This window comes from Columba livia, chromosome 1 (assembly GCF_036013475.1).
Source record: "Columba livia isolate bColLiv1 breed racing homer chromosome 1, bColLiv1.pat.W.v2, whole genome shotgun sequence".
Taxonomy (NCBI): domain Eukaryota; kingdom Metazoa; phylum Chordata; class Aves; order Columbiformes; family Columbidae; genus Columba; species Columba livia.
The window spans coordinates 273,609-288,050 of NC_088602.1; the positions used below are offsets into that span (position 1 = coordinate 273,609).

At 57.3% G+C, this 14,442-nt stretch overlaps 1 protein-coding gene across 4 annotated transcripts in view; it reads left to right on the plus strand.

Moving 5' to 3' along the window:
* The first annotated feature begins 315 nt into the window (after positions 1–315).
* Positions 316–14,442, plus strand: part of LCMT2 (leucine carboxyl methyltransferase 2) — a 29,541-nt gene continuing 15,414 nt past the window's right edge. The window contains exons 1-7 of one of the 4 annotated variants that reach the window (XR_010471741.1): positions 316–449; positions 635–759; positions 8,557–8,638; positions 8,901–9,081; positions 11,611–11,767; positions 12,172–12,361; positions 12,787–12,894. Coding sequence is in view for 3 of the 4 variants with exons in the window: in XM_065059084.1 (XP_064915156.1) it covers positions 411–449; positions 635–759; positions 8,557–8,638; positions 8,901–9,081; positions 11,611–11,767; positions 12,172–12,361; positions 12,787–12,894 (882 nt within the window). In the remaining variant the exon portion in view is untranslated. The other 3 variants (XM_065059084.1, XM_065059283.1, XM_065059213.1) reach the window with 3 other exon arrangements.

Here is a 14,442-nt window from a genome sequence, read left to right on the forward strand (position 1 = left end):
TCTTCCCGGGAGCCCCGGGCTCGGGGCAGCTCCGCTCCCGCTGCTGACAGCGCTTCTCCGCTTACCGCGCGCAGGCTGCTCGTTGCCATGGCGACGTGCTCCCGCCTCTCCCTCACTGCCGGGCCAGGCACGGGACTGCGCTCGCGGGTCCGCCGGGTGCCGCGGCGGCCTCCCTGGGAGTGGGACGGCCGGGCCGGGACCCCGGGACCAGGAGCCCAGTGGCGGCCAGGCCGGGCCGGGACCCGGGGACCGGGACAGGCATTGGGGGGCGCCCGGGCCGGCCGCGCTAGGGGGCGCGCTGCCCGGTAGCTCTCCAGCCCTGACGCTCCCCTGCCGGGAGTCGCGCGCGGTGCGTCACTTCCTGCGTACGGCAGAGCGCGCGCGCTTCCCGTCGCTGCGGCGCGGCCAGGATGGGCCGCGGCCGCACGGACGTTCCGCGCCCCGCCGCCGTGAGTGGGCGCGGCGGGCAGCGCGCGAGTGGGGCGGCCGGGCGGCGCGCGGGTGGTCCCGGCGGGCGGTGCCGCCCCTCCGCGCGGGGAGCCCGGCGGGTGTCTGCGCAGGCGGCGCCCGAGCGGGGTCGGTCGCAGGGCCGGCGCGGCAGGCTCGGGGCAGCGCTGTGTCCTTGTCCCGGCAGGTCCGGAGCACCGGCGGCAGCAGCGCCGTCAGCAAGTGCTCGGCGGCGGCGCGGGGCTACATCCAGGACCGGTTCCTGCGGCTCCTGGCGGCGCGGCAGCGGCGGCGAGCGCCGCTTGTGCACCGGTGAGGAGCGCGCGCTGCGCGGGCCCGCGGCTCCTCCGGGTGCGAGTCCCGGTGCCGCGGGTGGCGGCCGGCGGGGGGTCTGCCCTCTGCTCGGCGGTTCCCCAGCCCCTCGGGCTGTCCCCTCTGCTCAAGGCACAGCGTGTTGAAGTGCGCTCAGGAAAGCGTGCGTAACGGCGGCTTGCAGAGAACTGCCAGCAGTATAACCTTTCAGAAATGTTGGTGTAGCTTCACATGGCTTGCGGGCACGAGCTGAAAGGTTTGTAAAACACGACACTGAAGGAGAAACTTCCCTGGAGGTGCCAGAGCCCGGCCCGGGCTGCCCAGAGCGGGCGTGGAGTCTCCTCTGAGACATTCAGACCTGTCTGTGATCCTGCGTGATCTGCCATGTGATCCTGTGTGATCTGCCCTGTGACCCTCTGTGATCTGCCCTGTGACCCTGTGTGATCTGCCCTGTGATCCTGCGTGATCTGCTCTGTGACCTGTGTGATCTGCCCTGTGACCTGTGTGATCTGCCCTGTGACCTGTGTGATCTGCCCTGTGACCCTGTGTGATCTGCCCTGTGACCTGTGTGATCTGCCCTGTGACCCTGCGTGATCTGCCCGGTGACCCTGCGTGATCTGCCCTGTGACCTGTGTGATCTGCCCTGTGACCCTGTGTGATCTGCCCTGTGACCTGTGTGATCTGCCCTGTGATCCTGCGTGATCTGCCATGCGACCCTGTGTGATCTGCCCTGTGACCCTCTGTGATCTGCCCTGTGACCTGTGTGATCTGCTCTGTGACCTGTGTGATCTGCCCTCTGACCCTGTGTGATCTGCCCTGTGACCTGTGTGATCTGCCCTGTGACCTGTGTGATCTGCTCTGTGACCCTGTGTGATCTGCTCTGTGACCCTGCGTGATCTGCCCTGTGACCCTGTGTGATCTGCTGTGTGACCTGTGTGATCTGCTCTGTGACCCTGTGTGATCTGCTCTGTGACCTGTGTGATCTGCCCTGTGACCTGTGTGATCTGCCCTGTGACCCTGTGTGATCTGCCCTGTGACCCTGTGTGATCTGCTCTGTGACCTGTGTGATCTGCCCTGTGACCCTGTGTGATCTGCCCTGTGACCCTGTGTGATCTGCCCTGTGACCTGTGTGATCAGCTCTGTGACCCTGTGTGATCTGCTCTGTGACCTGTGTGATCTGCCCTGTGACCCTGTGTGATCTGCTCTGTGACCTGTGTGATCTGCCCTGTGACCTGTGTGATCTGCCCTGTGACCCTGTGTGATCTGCTCTGTGACCCTGTGTGATCTGCTCTGTGACCTGTGTGATCTGCCCTGTGACCCTGTGTGATCTGCTCTGTGACCCTGTGTGATCTGCTCTGTGACCTGTGTGATCTGCCCTGTGACCCTGTGTGATCTGCTCTGTGACCTGTGTGATCTGCCCTGTGACCCTGTGTGATCTCCCCTGTGACCTGTGTGATCTGCCCTGTGACCCTGTGTTTTCTGCTCTGTGACCCTGTGTGATCTGCTCTGTGACCTGTGTGATCTGCCCTGTGACCCTGTGTGATCTGCCCTGTGACCCTGTGTGATCTGCCCTGTGACCTGTGTGATCTGCCCTGTGACCTGTGTGATCTGCCCTGTGACCTGTGTGATCTGCCCTGTGACCTGTGTGATCTGCCCTGTGACCTGTGTGATCTGCCCTGTGACCTGTGTGATCTGCCCTGTGACCTGTGTGATCTGCCCTGTGACCTGCGTGATCTGCCCTGTGACCTGTGTGATCTGCCCTGTGACCTGTGTGATCTGCCCTGTGACCTGTGTGATCTGCCCTGTGACCCTGTGTGATCTGCCCTGTGACCCTGTGTGATCTGCCCTGTGACCCTGTGTGATCTGCCCTGCGACCCTGCGTGATCTGCTCTGCGACCCTGCGTGATCTGCCCTGTGACCCTGCGTGATCTGCCCTGTGACCCTGCGTGATCTGCCCTGTGACCCTGTGTGATCTGCCCTGTGACCTGTGTGATCTGCCCTGTGACCCTGTGTGATCTGCCCTGTGACCCTGTGTGATCTGCTCTGTGACCTGTGTGATCTGCCCTGTGACCTGTGTGATCTGCCCTGTGACCCTGTGTGATCTGCTCTGTGACCCTGTGTGATCTGCTCTGTGACCTGTGTGATCTGCCCTGTGACCCTGTGTGATCTGCTCTGTGACCTGTGTGATCTGCCCTGTGACGTGTGTGATCTGCTCTGTGACCTGTGTGATCTGCCCTGTGACCCTGTGTGATCTGCCCTGTGACCCTGTGTGATCTGCCCTGTGCCCCTGTGTGATCTGCTCTGTGACCTGTGTGATCTGCCCTGTGACCCTGTGTGATCTGCCCTGTGACCCTGTGTGATCTGCTCTGTGACCCTGTGTGATCTGCTCTGTGACCTGTGTGATCTGCCCTGTGACCTGTGTGATCTGCCCTGTGACCCTGTGTGATCTGCCCTGTGACCTGTGTGATCTGCCCTGTGACCTGTGTGATCTGCCCTGTGACCCTGTGTGATCTGCTCTGTGACCTGTGTGATCTGCTCTGTGACCCTGTGTGATCTGCTCTGTGACCCTGTGTGATCTGCTCTGTGACCCTGTGTGATCTGCCCTGTGACCCTGTGTGATCTGCTCTGTGACCTGTGTGATCTGCTCTGTGACCCTGTGTGATCTGCCCTGTGACCCTGTGTGATCTGCCCTGTGACCTGTGTGATCTGCTCTGTGACCTGTGTGATCTGCCCTGTGACCCTGTGTGATCTGCTCTGTGACCCTGTGTGATCTGCCCTGTGACCTGTGTGATCTGCCCTGTGACCCTGTGTGATCTGCTCTGTGACCCTGTGTGATCTGCTCTGTGACCTGTGTGATCTGCCCTGTGACCCTGTGTGATCTGCCCTGTGACCCTGTGTGATTTGCTCTGTGACCTGTGTGATCTGCCCTGTGACCCTGTGTGATCTGCTCTGTGACCTGTGTGATCTGCCCTGTGACCCTGTGTGATCTCCCCTGTGACCTGTGTGATCTGCCCTGTGACCCTGTGTTTTCTGCTCTGTGACCCTGTGTGATCTGCTCTGTGACCCTGTGTGATCTGCTCTGTGACCTGTGTGATCTGCTCTGTGACCCTGTGTGATCTGCCCTGTGACCTGTGTGATCTGCCCTGTGACCTGTGTGATCTGCCCTGTGACCTGTGTGATCTGCTCTGTGACCTGTGTGATCTGCTCTGTGACCCTGTGTGATCTGTTCTGTGACCTGTGTGATCTGCTCTGTGACCCTGTGTGTTCTGCTCTGCGACCCTGTGTGTTCTGCTCTGCGACCCTGCGTGATCTGCCCTGTGACCCTGCGTGATCTGCCCTGTGACCTGTGTGATCTGCCCTGTGACCCTGTGTGATCTGCCCTGTGACCCTGTGTGATCTGCTCTGTGACCCTGTGTGATCTGCCCTGTGACCTGTGTGATCTGCCCTGTGACCTGTGTGATCTGCCCTGTGACCTGTGTGATCTGCCCTGTGACCTGTGTGATCTGCTCTGTGACCTGTGTGATCTGCCCTGTGACCCTGTGTGATCTGCCCTGTGACCTGTGTGATCTGCTCTGTGACCCTGTGTGATCTGCTCTGTGACCTGTGTGATCTGCCCTGTGACCCTGTGTGATCTGCTCTGTGACCTGTGTGATCTGCTCTGTGACCTGTGTGATCTGCCCTGTGACCCTGTGTGATCTGCCCTGTGACCCTGTGTGATCTGCCCTGTGACCTGCGTGATCTGCCCTGTGACCCTGCGTGATCTGCCCTGTGACCTGTGTGATCTGCCCTGTGACCTGTGTGATCTGCCCTGTGACCCTGCGTGATATGCTCTGTGACCTGTGTGATCTGCCCTGTGACCTGTGTGATCTGCCCTGTGACCCTGTGTGATCTGCTCTGTGCCCCTGCGTGATCTGCCCGGTGACCCTGTGTGATCTGCCCTGTGACCTGTGTGATCTGCCCTGTGACCCTGTGTGATCTGCTCTGTGACCTGTGTGATCTGCTCTGTGACCCTGTGTGATCTGCTCTGTGACCTGTGTGATCTGCCCGGTGACCCTGTGTGATCTGCCCGGTGACCCTGTGTGATCTGCCCTGTGACCCTGTGTGATCTGCTCTGTGACCCTGTGTGATCTGCTCTGTGACCCTGTGTGATCTGCCCTGTGACCTGTGTGATCTGCCCTGTGACCTGTGTGATCTGCCCTGTGACCTGTTTGATCTGCTCTGTGACCCTGTGTGATCTGCCCTGTGACCTGTGTGATCTGCCCTGTGACCCTGCGTGATCTGCCCGGTGACCCTGTGTGATCTCCCCTGTGACCTGTGTGATCTGCCCTGTGACCCTGTGTGATCTGCCCTGTGACCTGTGTGATCTGCTCTGTGACCCTGTGTGATCTGCTCTGTGACCTGTGTGATCTGCTCTGTGACCTGTGTGATCTGCTCTGTGACCCTGTGTGATCTGCTCTGTGACCCTGTGTGATCTGCTCTGTGACCTGTGTGATCTGCCCTGTGACCTGTGTGATCTGCCCTGTGACCTGTGTGATCTGCTCTGTGACCCTGTGTGATCTGCCCTGTGACCTGTGTGATCTGCCCTGTGACCCTGCGTGATCTGCCCGGTGACCCTGTGTGATCTGCCCTGTGACCTGTGTGATCTGCCCTGTGACCCTGTGTGATCTGCCCTGTGACCTGTGTGATCTGCTCTGTGACCCTGTGTGATCTGCTCTGTGACCTGTGTGATCTGCTCTGTGACCTGTGTGATCTGCCCTGTGACCCTGTGTGATCTGCCCTGTGACCCTGTATGATCTGCCCTGTGACCCTGTATGATCTGCCCTGTGACCTGTGTGATCTGCCCGGTGACCTGTGTGATCTGCCCGGTGACCCTGTGTGATCTGCCCTGTGACCCTGTGTGATCTGCCCTGTGACCTGTGTGATCTGCTCTGTGACCCTGTGTGATCTGTTCTGTGACCCTGTGTGATCTGCCCGGTGACCCTGTGTGATCTGCCGTGTGACCTGTGTGATCTGCCCTGTGACCTGTGTGATCTGCCCGGTGACCTGTGTGATCTGCCCTGTGACCTGTGTGATCTGCCCTGTGACCTGTGTGATCTGCCCTGTGACCCTGTGTGATCTGCCCTGTGACCTGTGTGATCTGCTCTGCGACCCTGCGTGATCTGCCCTGTGACCTGTGTGATCTGCCCTGTGACCTGTGTGATCTGCTCTGCGACCCTGCGTGATCTGCCCTGTGACCTGTGTGATCTGCCCTGTGACCTGTGTGATCTGCCCTGTGACCCTGCGTGACCTGCCCTGTGAGCTGTGTGATCTGCCCTGGGATCCTGTGTGATCTGTCCTGTGACCTGTGTGATCTGCCCTGTGACCTGTTTGATCTGCCCTGTGACCTGTGTGATCTGCTCTGTGACCCTGTGTGATCTGCCCTGTGACCCTGTGTGATCTGCCCTGTGACCCTGTGTGATCTGCCCTGTGACCTGTGTGATCTGCTCTGTGACCCTGTGTGATCTGCCCTGTGACCCTGTGTGATCTGCCCTGTGACCTGTGTGATCTGCCCTGTGACCTGTGTGATCTGCCCTGTGACCCTGTGTGATCTGCTCTGTGACCTGTGTGATCTGCTCTGTGACCCTGTGTGATCTGCTCTGTGACCCTGTGTGATCTGCTCTGTGACCTGTGTGATCTGCCCGGTGACCCTGTGTGATCTGCCCTGTGACCCTGTGTGATCTGCCCTGTGACCTGTGTGATCTGCTCTGTGACCCTGTGTGATCTGCTCTGTGACCCTGTGTGATCTGCTCTGTGACCCTGTGTGATCTGCCCTGTGACCCTGTGTGATCTGCCCTGTGACCCTGTGTGATCTGCCCTGTGACCTGTGTGATCTGCTCTGTGACCCTGTGTGATCTGTTCTGTGACCCTGTGTGATCTGCCCGGTGACCCTGTGTGATCTGCCGTGTGACCTGTGTGATCTGCTCTGTGACCCTGTGTGATCTGTTCTGTGACCCTGTGTGATCTGCCCTGTGACCCTGTGTGATCTGCCCTGTGACCTGTGTGATCTGCTCTGTGACCCTGTGTGATCTGTTCTGTGACCCTGTGTGATCTGCCCGGTGACCCTGTGTGATCTGCCCTGTGACCTGTGTGATCTGCCCTGTGACCCTGCGTGATCTGCCCGGTGACCCTGTGTGATCTGCCCTGTGACCTGTGTGATCTGCCCTGTGACCTGTGTGATCTGCCCTGTGACCCTGTGTGATCTGCCCTGTGACCTGTGTGATCTGCTCTGTGACCCTGTGTGATCTGCTCTGTGACCTGTGTGATCTGCTCTGTGACCTGTGTGATCTGCCCTGTGACCCTGTGTGATCTGCCCTGTGACCCTGTATGATCTGCCCTGTGACCTGTGTGATCTGCCCGGTGACCTGTGTGATCTGCCCGGTGACCCTGTGTGATCTGCCCTGTGACCCTGTGTGATCTGCCCTGTGACCCTGTGTGATCTGCCCTGTGACCTGTGTGATCTGCTCTGTGACCCTGTGTGATCTGCCCGGTGACCCTGTGTGATCTGCCGTGTGACCTGTGTGATCTGCTCTGTGACCCTGTGTGATCTGCTCTGTGACCTGTGTGATCTGCTCTGTGACCTGTGTGATCTGCCCTGTGACCCTGTGTGATCTGCCCTGTGACCCTGTATGATCTGCCCTGTGACCTGTGTGATCTGCCCGGTGACCTGTGTGATCTGCCCGGTGACCCTGTGTGATCTGCCCTGTGACCCTGTGTGATCTGCTCTGTGACCTGTGTGATCTGCTCTGTGACCCTGTGTGATCTGCCCTGTGACCCTGTGTGATCTGCCCGGTGACCCTGTGTGATCTGCCGTGTGACCTGTGTGATCTGCTCTGTGACCTGTGTGATCTGCCCTGTGACCTGTGTGATCTGCCGTGTGACCCTGTGTGATCTGCCCTGTGACCTGTGTGATCTGCCCTGTGACCTGTGTGATCTGCCCTGTGACCTGTGTGATCTGCCCTGTGACCCTGCGTTGTCAGGGCTTGGACTGGGTGATCTCCAGGGTCCCTTCCAGCCCCAGCCATCCTGTGATTCTGTGGCTGGTTCTTGTCTCCAGTGTTCCGTGCTCCTGCAGACTAACTCAGACAAGGCTTGAAAACGATCAATATTAGACAGTGGTTTTCTCGTTAGTTTCCAAGGACGTTGCAGGTTCAGTAAGTTACTTGCTGGCTCAGGGCTGGTGTGCTCGTTGAGGGGGTGACAGGAGCTGGTGAGCCTGTCGGGGACGTGATGAAAGCGGCCGAAAGCGTCTGCCAAGGACAAAGCGGCGCCGGCGCCCGCCCGGCTAGGTGAGCGCTCCACGGTGCAGGAGTTAGACGTAGTTCAGTCGCTCAGAACAGGCGGTGAGATTCCTGTCGTTGCTTCTCTTCCGTTTCTTGTTCCCTGCTCACCGCCTTTGCACTCTGTCAGTCATTTGTTACCCCCGATAGTGCACTGCACGTGAAGGAGCTGACATCGTCATGGCACGTGGCGTATTGGCCGCTCGTTGCAGGGAGCCTTCTGGCTGTCTGAATTTATACTGGTTTATTCAGTGAATATTTAGGCAAAATGGAACAGGTCAAGGAGGATAGCTGTATGTTTTCTCTGGGTTATCTGTAGTCTTGTTGGTTAACACTGAATACAGGAGATCTGTATTTGTTACCAGGCTGTAGATGTGACACAGTCAGACATATTGGGTAGAAGCTGAGGGAGAAAACCCCAGTTTTGGAAATGGAGAAGGGGGGTTCCTGGCGGTGACTGCGACCGAACGTCTTTCCGCAGGGGTTATTACATCCGTGCCCGTGCTGTCGATCACTGTGTCCGAGACTTCCTGCTGAAGACCCACGGCCACGCCAGGACACAGGTGCGTTTCGTTTGGCAGGTGGACATGTGCGAGAGGTGCACGTGCCGTGGTCCTTTTCCAGAGCAGCGCTGCTGTGCTGTCCCCTGCCGCTTGAGCAGAGATGTCTCGGGGGAGCAGTAACTGCACAGGATCCTTCTGCCTCTTGCAGACGATTGCCTGGTCTTGTCGCTCTACAAATTGCGTTGTTGAGTATTTCTCACACCCAGATGCCCAAGGCGCCGGTAGAGTTGTGTATAACTTTGTTCTGGTGCTTCCTCTGCAGATCGTGTCTCTAGGCGCTGGCTTCGACTCGTTATTCTTCCGTCTGAAGGACATGGGCCTTCTGCATGGCGCTGCGGTGTACGAGGTGGATTTCCCAAGCGTGGCGCGCCAAAAAGCCGCTCTGATCGAAACAACCAGAGAGCTGTCGGCGCTGGTGGGAGAGGCTGGAGGGGAAGAGCTGGGTATGGTGTTTGTGGAACGTTTTCTAGATACTGAGTGTTTAGAAAAACCAAATGCAGTTTCAGCTTTTAACAAGTGAGATATGATGGTAGAGGAACTACGAAGTGGTAGATGAAAAGCATGTTCATTTTCTGAAACAAATAGGAAAAAAGAAATAATTCGTAAGCTCTGGGAGATAACAAATGCATAGCTGGGTTTGTTAGGGTTTGTTAGAGCAGGCCCTGTCACGCCCGGTTCGGTTTGTCTCAGACTCCCCAGTCCCGTGCCAGCGGCGGCTCCGTGGCGCGGCGGCTCCGTGGTGCGGTGCTGCCCGTGCCAGCAGTGGCTCCGTGGCGCGGCGGCTCCGTGGTGCGGCGGCTCCGTGGCGCGGCGGCTCCGTGGCGCGGCGGCTCCGTGGCGCGGCGGCTCCGTGGCGCGGCGGCTCCGTGGCGCGGTGGCTCCGTGGCGCGGCGGCTCTGTGGTGCGGCGGCTCCGTGGTGCGGTGGCTCCGTGGTGCGGTGGCTCCGTGGCGCGGCGGCTCCGTGGCGCGGCGGCTCTGTGGTGCGGCGGCTCCGTGGCGCGGTGGCTCCGTGGTGCGGTGGCTCCGTGGTGCGGCGCTGCCCGTGCCAGCAGTGGCTCCGTGGCGCGGCGGCTCCGTGGCGCGGCGCTGCCCATGGCGCCTGGCGGCCGGCAGCCCGCCCAGGGAAGGCTGGGGAAAGCGGGCGGCGCTGCGGCCTCAGGCGCCCGACGCAGCGCGGAGCCGGGGCCGGGCTCACGGCCGCAGGGCCGCAGTCAGTGGGCAGTGGCTGCTCGTTGCAATACGGGCAGTTCAGTCCTGTATAAGGAAAATGTTCAGGTGTTGCGTTGTTTGGTGGTTTGAGTTGTTTTCCTGCCATGTGAGTAGTTAGAAACGGTAACAGATTTGCCAGAAAGGCGGTGGAGTCTCCCGCCGTGGAGATAGAGCTCGACTTGACAGAGCCTTGAGCAGCCTGATACAGGTGACCCTGCAGTGAGCAAGGACTTGGGCTGCAACCCAACCCAACCTAAACTACACTGTGGTGCATGAGTTTTTGGGTAGGAGAGAAGGCACGACTGAGCTGTCTTGACTGCAATAAAACATCAGGTGTTATGTTACCTGACGACTTTTCCTTCTCTCCAAGGAAGGAAAATATGAGCCTTATGAAACTGCTATAGAATATAAGCAGAGCTGAGAGGATTGTTATGCTAAGTACTAAGGGGCCGTTCAGTGGCAAAATGGGAAGTCTGGGGTTTACTAGAGGCTCCTCCTGCAGGTTTCCCTCGCGGTTTCCGTTCGTCTTACTGGGTGATGTGCTGTGGAAGGTTAAAATGCCATAAACCGGCGGGAACCTGGGGGAGGCGCAGTGCTGGATGAGAGCAGGGTTTTGACAGAGCGCGTGGGTGGTCTGGAAGATGGGGAATGAGATACAGCAGGGACCTGTGTGAGCCACCGCATTTAGACTGTAATCATCGATTTAAATAGAGACGGAAGACAGCTGCAGAGCGCGAGTCCCTGGCGCCGGTGGGCAGCTGAACCAGCCTTAGTGAGCAGCTTTGCCACGAGCTTGTTCCGTTTCCTCTTGAATCCATGCACATTTTTGATATCAGCAGCTAAGAGTTCTGTCCCTACCAATCTTGTTCAGTTACTCAGACTAAAAGAGTTGGGAATGCCCAGTTATCTGTGTCCAGAGGGCAGCAAGTGAGGGACAGACAAGTTAGTTGTTATAGAAATTACCTTCTGAAGGAGGCTGTTTCGCCTCCAGAAATGGGTGCCTTTGGGAGATTAACAGTTCCCAAGACAGGTACAATTGTTGGATTGCACTAATACAGAGCCATCGAGTAGGTGATTTCTAAAGGTACTTTGCAGCTTGCTTTGTTCATTATTTGGTTTTGGTTGAAACGGGCCGACAAGCTATAGCCTATGGTATTTTTATGGAGTACAGAAATGTGCCACGACAATGCTCGCAGATAATGAGCTGGAACTTATTTCCGAGCAGGGCGATCTGTGAGACCGGTCCTGGGGACTCGCTCGTGCTCGGTCGGGATTCCGCGCCGGGTGACGCAGATGGACTCTGTTCAAAAGCCGAACAAACCGTGAAAACTTGAGAACGGCTTCTCGGTTGTGGGGCAAACCGTTCAGATCCTGCCAGAGCAGGGGTACTTCCTTAGCCTGGACTGAAAGGTCCATGAAGGAGAGCACTTGAGGTTTGATTCTGAGTCGTAGTGGTTCTATAAAAACGTTTTTGAAGGAAATATGATAAAGTTTTGTTGTTGTAGTAAATGTGATAATTCCGTGGGTGAAGTTTACATTGGGAATAATGGAGTTTTATATCTGCATTCAATGGGCCGCTCCTTCACGCTGTCCCTTAGTGGTCCGTTCAGCCACGGGCAGTGTCGTGCGCTTGTCCCGGAGGACGGAGCCGGTGTGCACGGTGTCGGGAGCGCTCGCCTGCGTGGCTGATTCCGCGACTGCCCCTTTTGGCCCCAGTACTGCATCGGCTCTGTAGGGACGTGGTGCCGTTTCTGTCTCCCAGGAGTCGTTGCCTTGTCCGGAGAGGATTATAAGTTACTGGGCGTGGATTTGTCGGAGCTGTCTGAGCTGGAGAGAGCCCTGGAGGGAGCGGGACTGGACAGCGGAGCCCCCACGCTCTTCATAGCAGAGGTGGTGCTCACCTACATGGAAAACAGCAGGTTAGTGCAGGTGTCGTCTGTTAGCGAAATGAGAACAAGCTGCTTTGTGTGTATGTCTCCTGGGGACTTCCCTCTTGTGACTAGGACCGCAGGACATCCCTGGAAGTCCCAGTCAGCTCCTGGTAGCACAATCGGTGCCGCTTGGCGTCCTGAAGGGGAGGTGGAAGCAGCAGCAAACCCTCCAAGGAAGGGTTTGAGTTTTTGTTCTTCTCATCCCCGGAGTTCTCTGCACGGGTGGGGGAAGGATGTTCATGGGTCTCCAGCACAGGGTTCTCTTTGTGTGTTGCCTCTGCCAGGGTGCCTTCATAACGTGCTGAATGGTGTTGCAAGAAGATGCATTGCGTTTGCCGTGTGCCAGCTGGGCCCTCAGTTGTTTAATGTCTTGTGCTCAACTTGCCCCGCAGGTCGGACGCCTTGATCCAGTGGGCAGCGGGTCGTTTCCCGCGGGCGTGCTTTGTGCTGTACGAGCAGGTGTGCCCGCGGGACCCGTTCGGGCGCGTCATGCAGCAGCACTTCAGCCAGCGGGGCTCCGCGCTGCGCGCCTTGGCGCGGTACCCGGACTGCGGCGCGCAGCGCAGGCGCTTCCTCGAACAGGCAGGTTCCTGCCGGCCCAGGGCGCGCGGCACGCGTGGTTGACTCGGGAAGGGGGGCGCTGCGGAGCTTCGGGGGTCGTCGGCTGTGTCAGCCGTGAGGCGAAGTGGACAGGGCCGGGGCTGGGACGCTGCCTTCTCTAGCGGCACGAGCAGTCCTTCAAAGGTCGTTCCAGCCGGTGCGCAGCGTGCTTTGTGGCACGCGTGTGAGGCAAGGGGGGTTTCTCCGAGACTTTTGATACAATGAAATAAGTTCTTAAGAGCTTTACAGGTAAAAGATCCATCCTCACCAGATTCTGGGCTGCTGTTGATCCAGCTAGACAATCCTGAAGGGTCACACAGGTGTTTAATTGAGGGGTTTTCTTTTCTCGTGGGAGGTGAGTCTCTGTCCTTCCAGGGGTGATGACTGTGAGGGATTACTCTTTCCAGGGCTGGACCGAGTGCAGTGTCATGGATATGAATGAGTTTTTCACCCGTTGCACTCCACAAGAAGAGCAGCAGAGAGTGCAGGCTCTGGAGCCTTTTGATGAATACGAGGTAACGTTCCTTTATTCTGAGTGCCAGGGGCTTGGCTTTGATTTGAGGAGGTTTCTGCAATGTCTCGTGGCCACGATCCTGTACAGCAGCTGCTGAGGCGCAGGTGTTCGTAGCCGCAGGAAGACCTGGGACCAGACTGGGTTGGTGCGGAGCCTGCAGGAAGCTCCGTGGAAAGCTGGGCGGGGGGCACTGGGAGAGGCTCTTTGGCGCTCAAGAGCTGCTCGTTCCTTGCCCTGCGAGTGGTCTCTCAGGGTCACAGTCTTAGCATAGAAAACCCGCTGCTGGTGCGAAAGACCTGGCAGATGCTGTGTGTGCATGGCCTCAAGGGGCAATTGTTGTCATCAAAGAGAAATCCATTGAGGATTAATCAACACCTGATGTGAGGTTCCCGACTGCAAATGGTTGGGAGCATTGCTGGGGGAAGTGCATGCACTTGTCCTGCCTTTTGCATTTCTGTAGGCTGTTCCCGTTCCTCGTTGTTGGGGATAGGTTAGTAGTTTCAGATATTTTTTGGTCTGACTTTGTACAGCCTTTCCTGTATTAATGATTGAAATTTAACTATGACTCTGTTATTTTCAGTTTTGACGTTAAATGCTGGCAACGTTTGTGACTGTTTGAAGTCTGGATGAGAAGTCAAAAATACTGAGTAACTTTGAGACAAATATGCTGTAGGACACTTAGCAGAAGTTTCTGTTTTGACTTTATGGTTCTCTGTAATTCTCTCTGGGAATGTGAAGCCCGCGGTGTGAGAACCGGTTAACGTGCCTGCGTGTGTTTCGCCAACACGTGCTACGTGAGGGCTGGGGCGGTGGCTGAAAGACGCTGGCCAGTTGACAGTGGTGTGGAAGGAAACGTGCACAAGAGTTATTGCAGACCAAGACAACTGCTTGTACATCAGAAAGTGAAAACTCTTTATTGCTTTCCTTACAGATGAGGTTAACGTGTACACAACTGTAAGCTGAAAGATTTGCATAGGAGTAAGATATGTGGTAACAGAGAGCTCTACGATTAGCTGGGGAGGTAAAGTAAGATCCAGGTCTTACTGGAAAGAAGATTGATTGAATTACATAAGAAATGTAAAATACACACTTAGTGCTGAGAGCGACTCATTTTTAGAATAATTTGCCCAGGGATGAACAGTGGATTCATCCATTTTCAGTATTTCCACTAACTTTTGGGTATTGCTTTTCAAAAGATCACAGAATCCCAGAGTGTCAGGGCTGGAAGGGCCCTGGAAAGCTCACCCAGTGCAATCCCCCATGGAGCAGGAACACCCAGATGAGGTTACACAGGAAGGTGCCCAGGCGGGTTGGAATGTCTGCACAGAAGGAGACTCCACAACCCCCTGGGCAGCCTGGGCCAGGCTCTGACACCCTCACCCCAACAAGTTGCTTCTCCTCTTTCAGTGGAACCTCCTGTGTTCCAGTTTGCACCCATTGCCCCTTGTCCTGTCACTGGTTGTCACCAGAAGAGCCTGGCTCCATCCTCCTGACACTGCCCCTTTCCATATTGATCCCCATGAATGAGTCCCCCCTCAGTCTCCTCTTG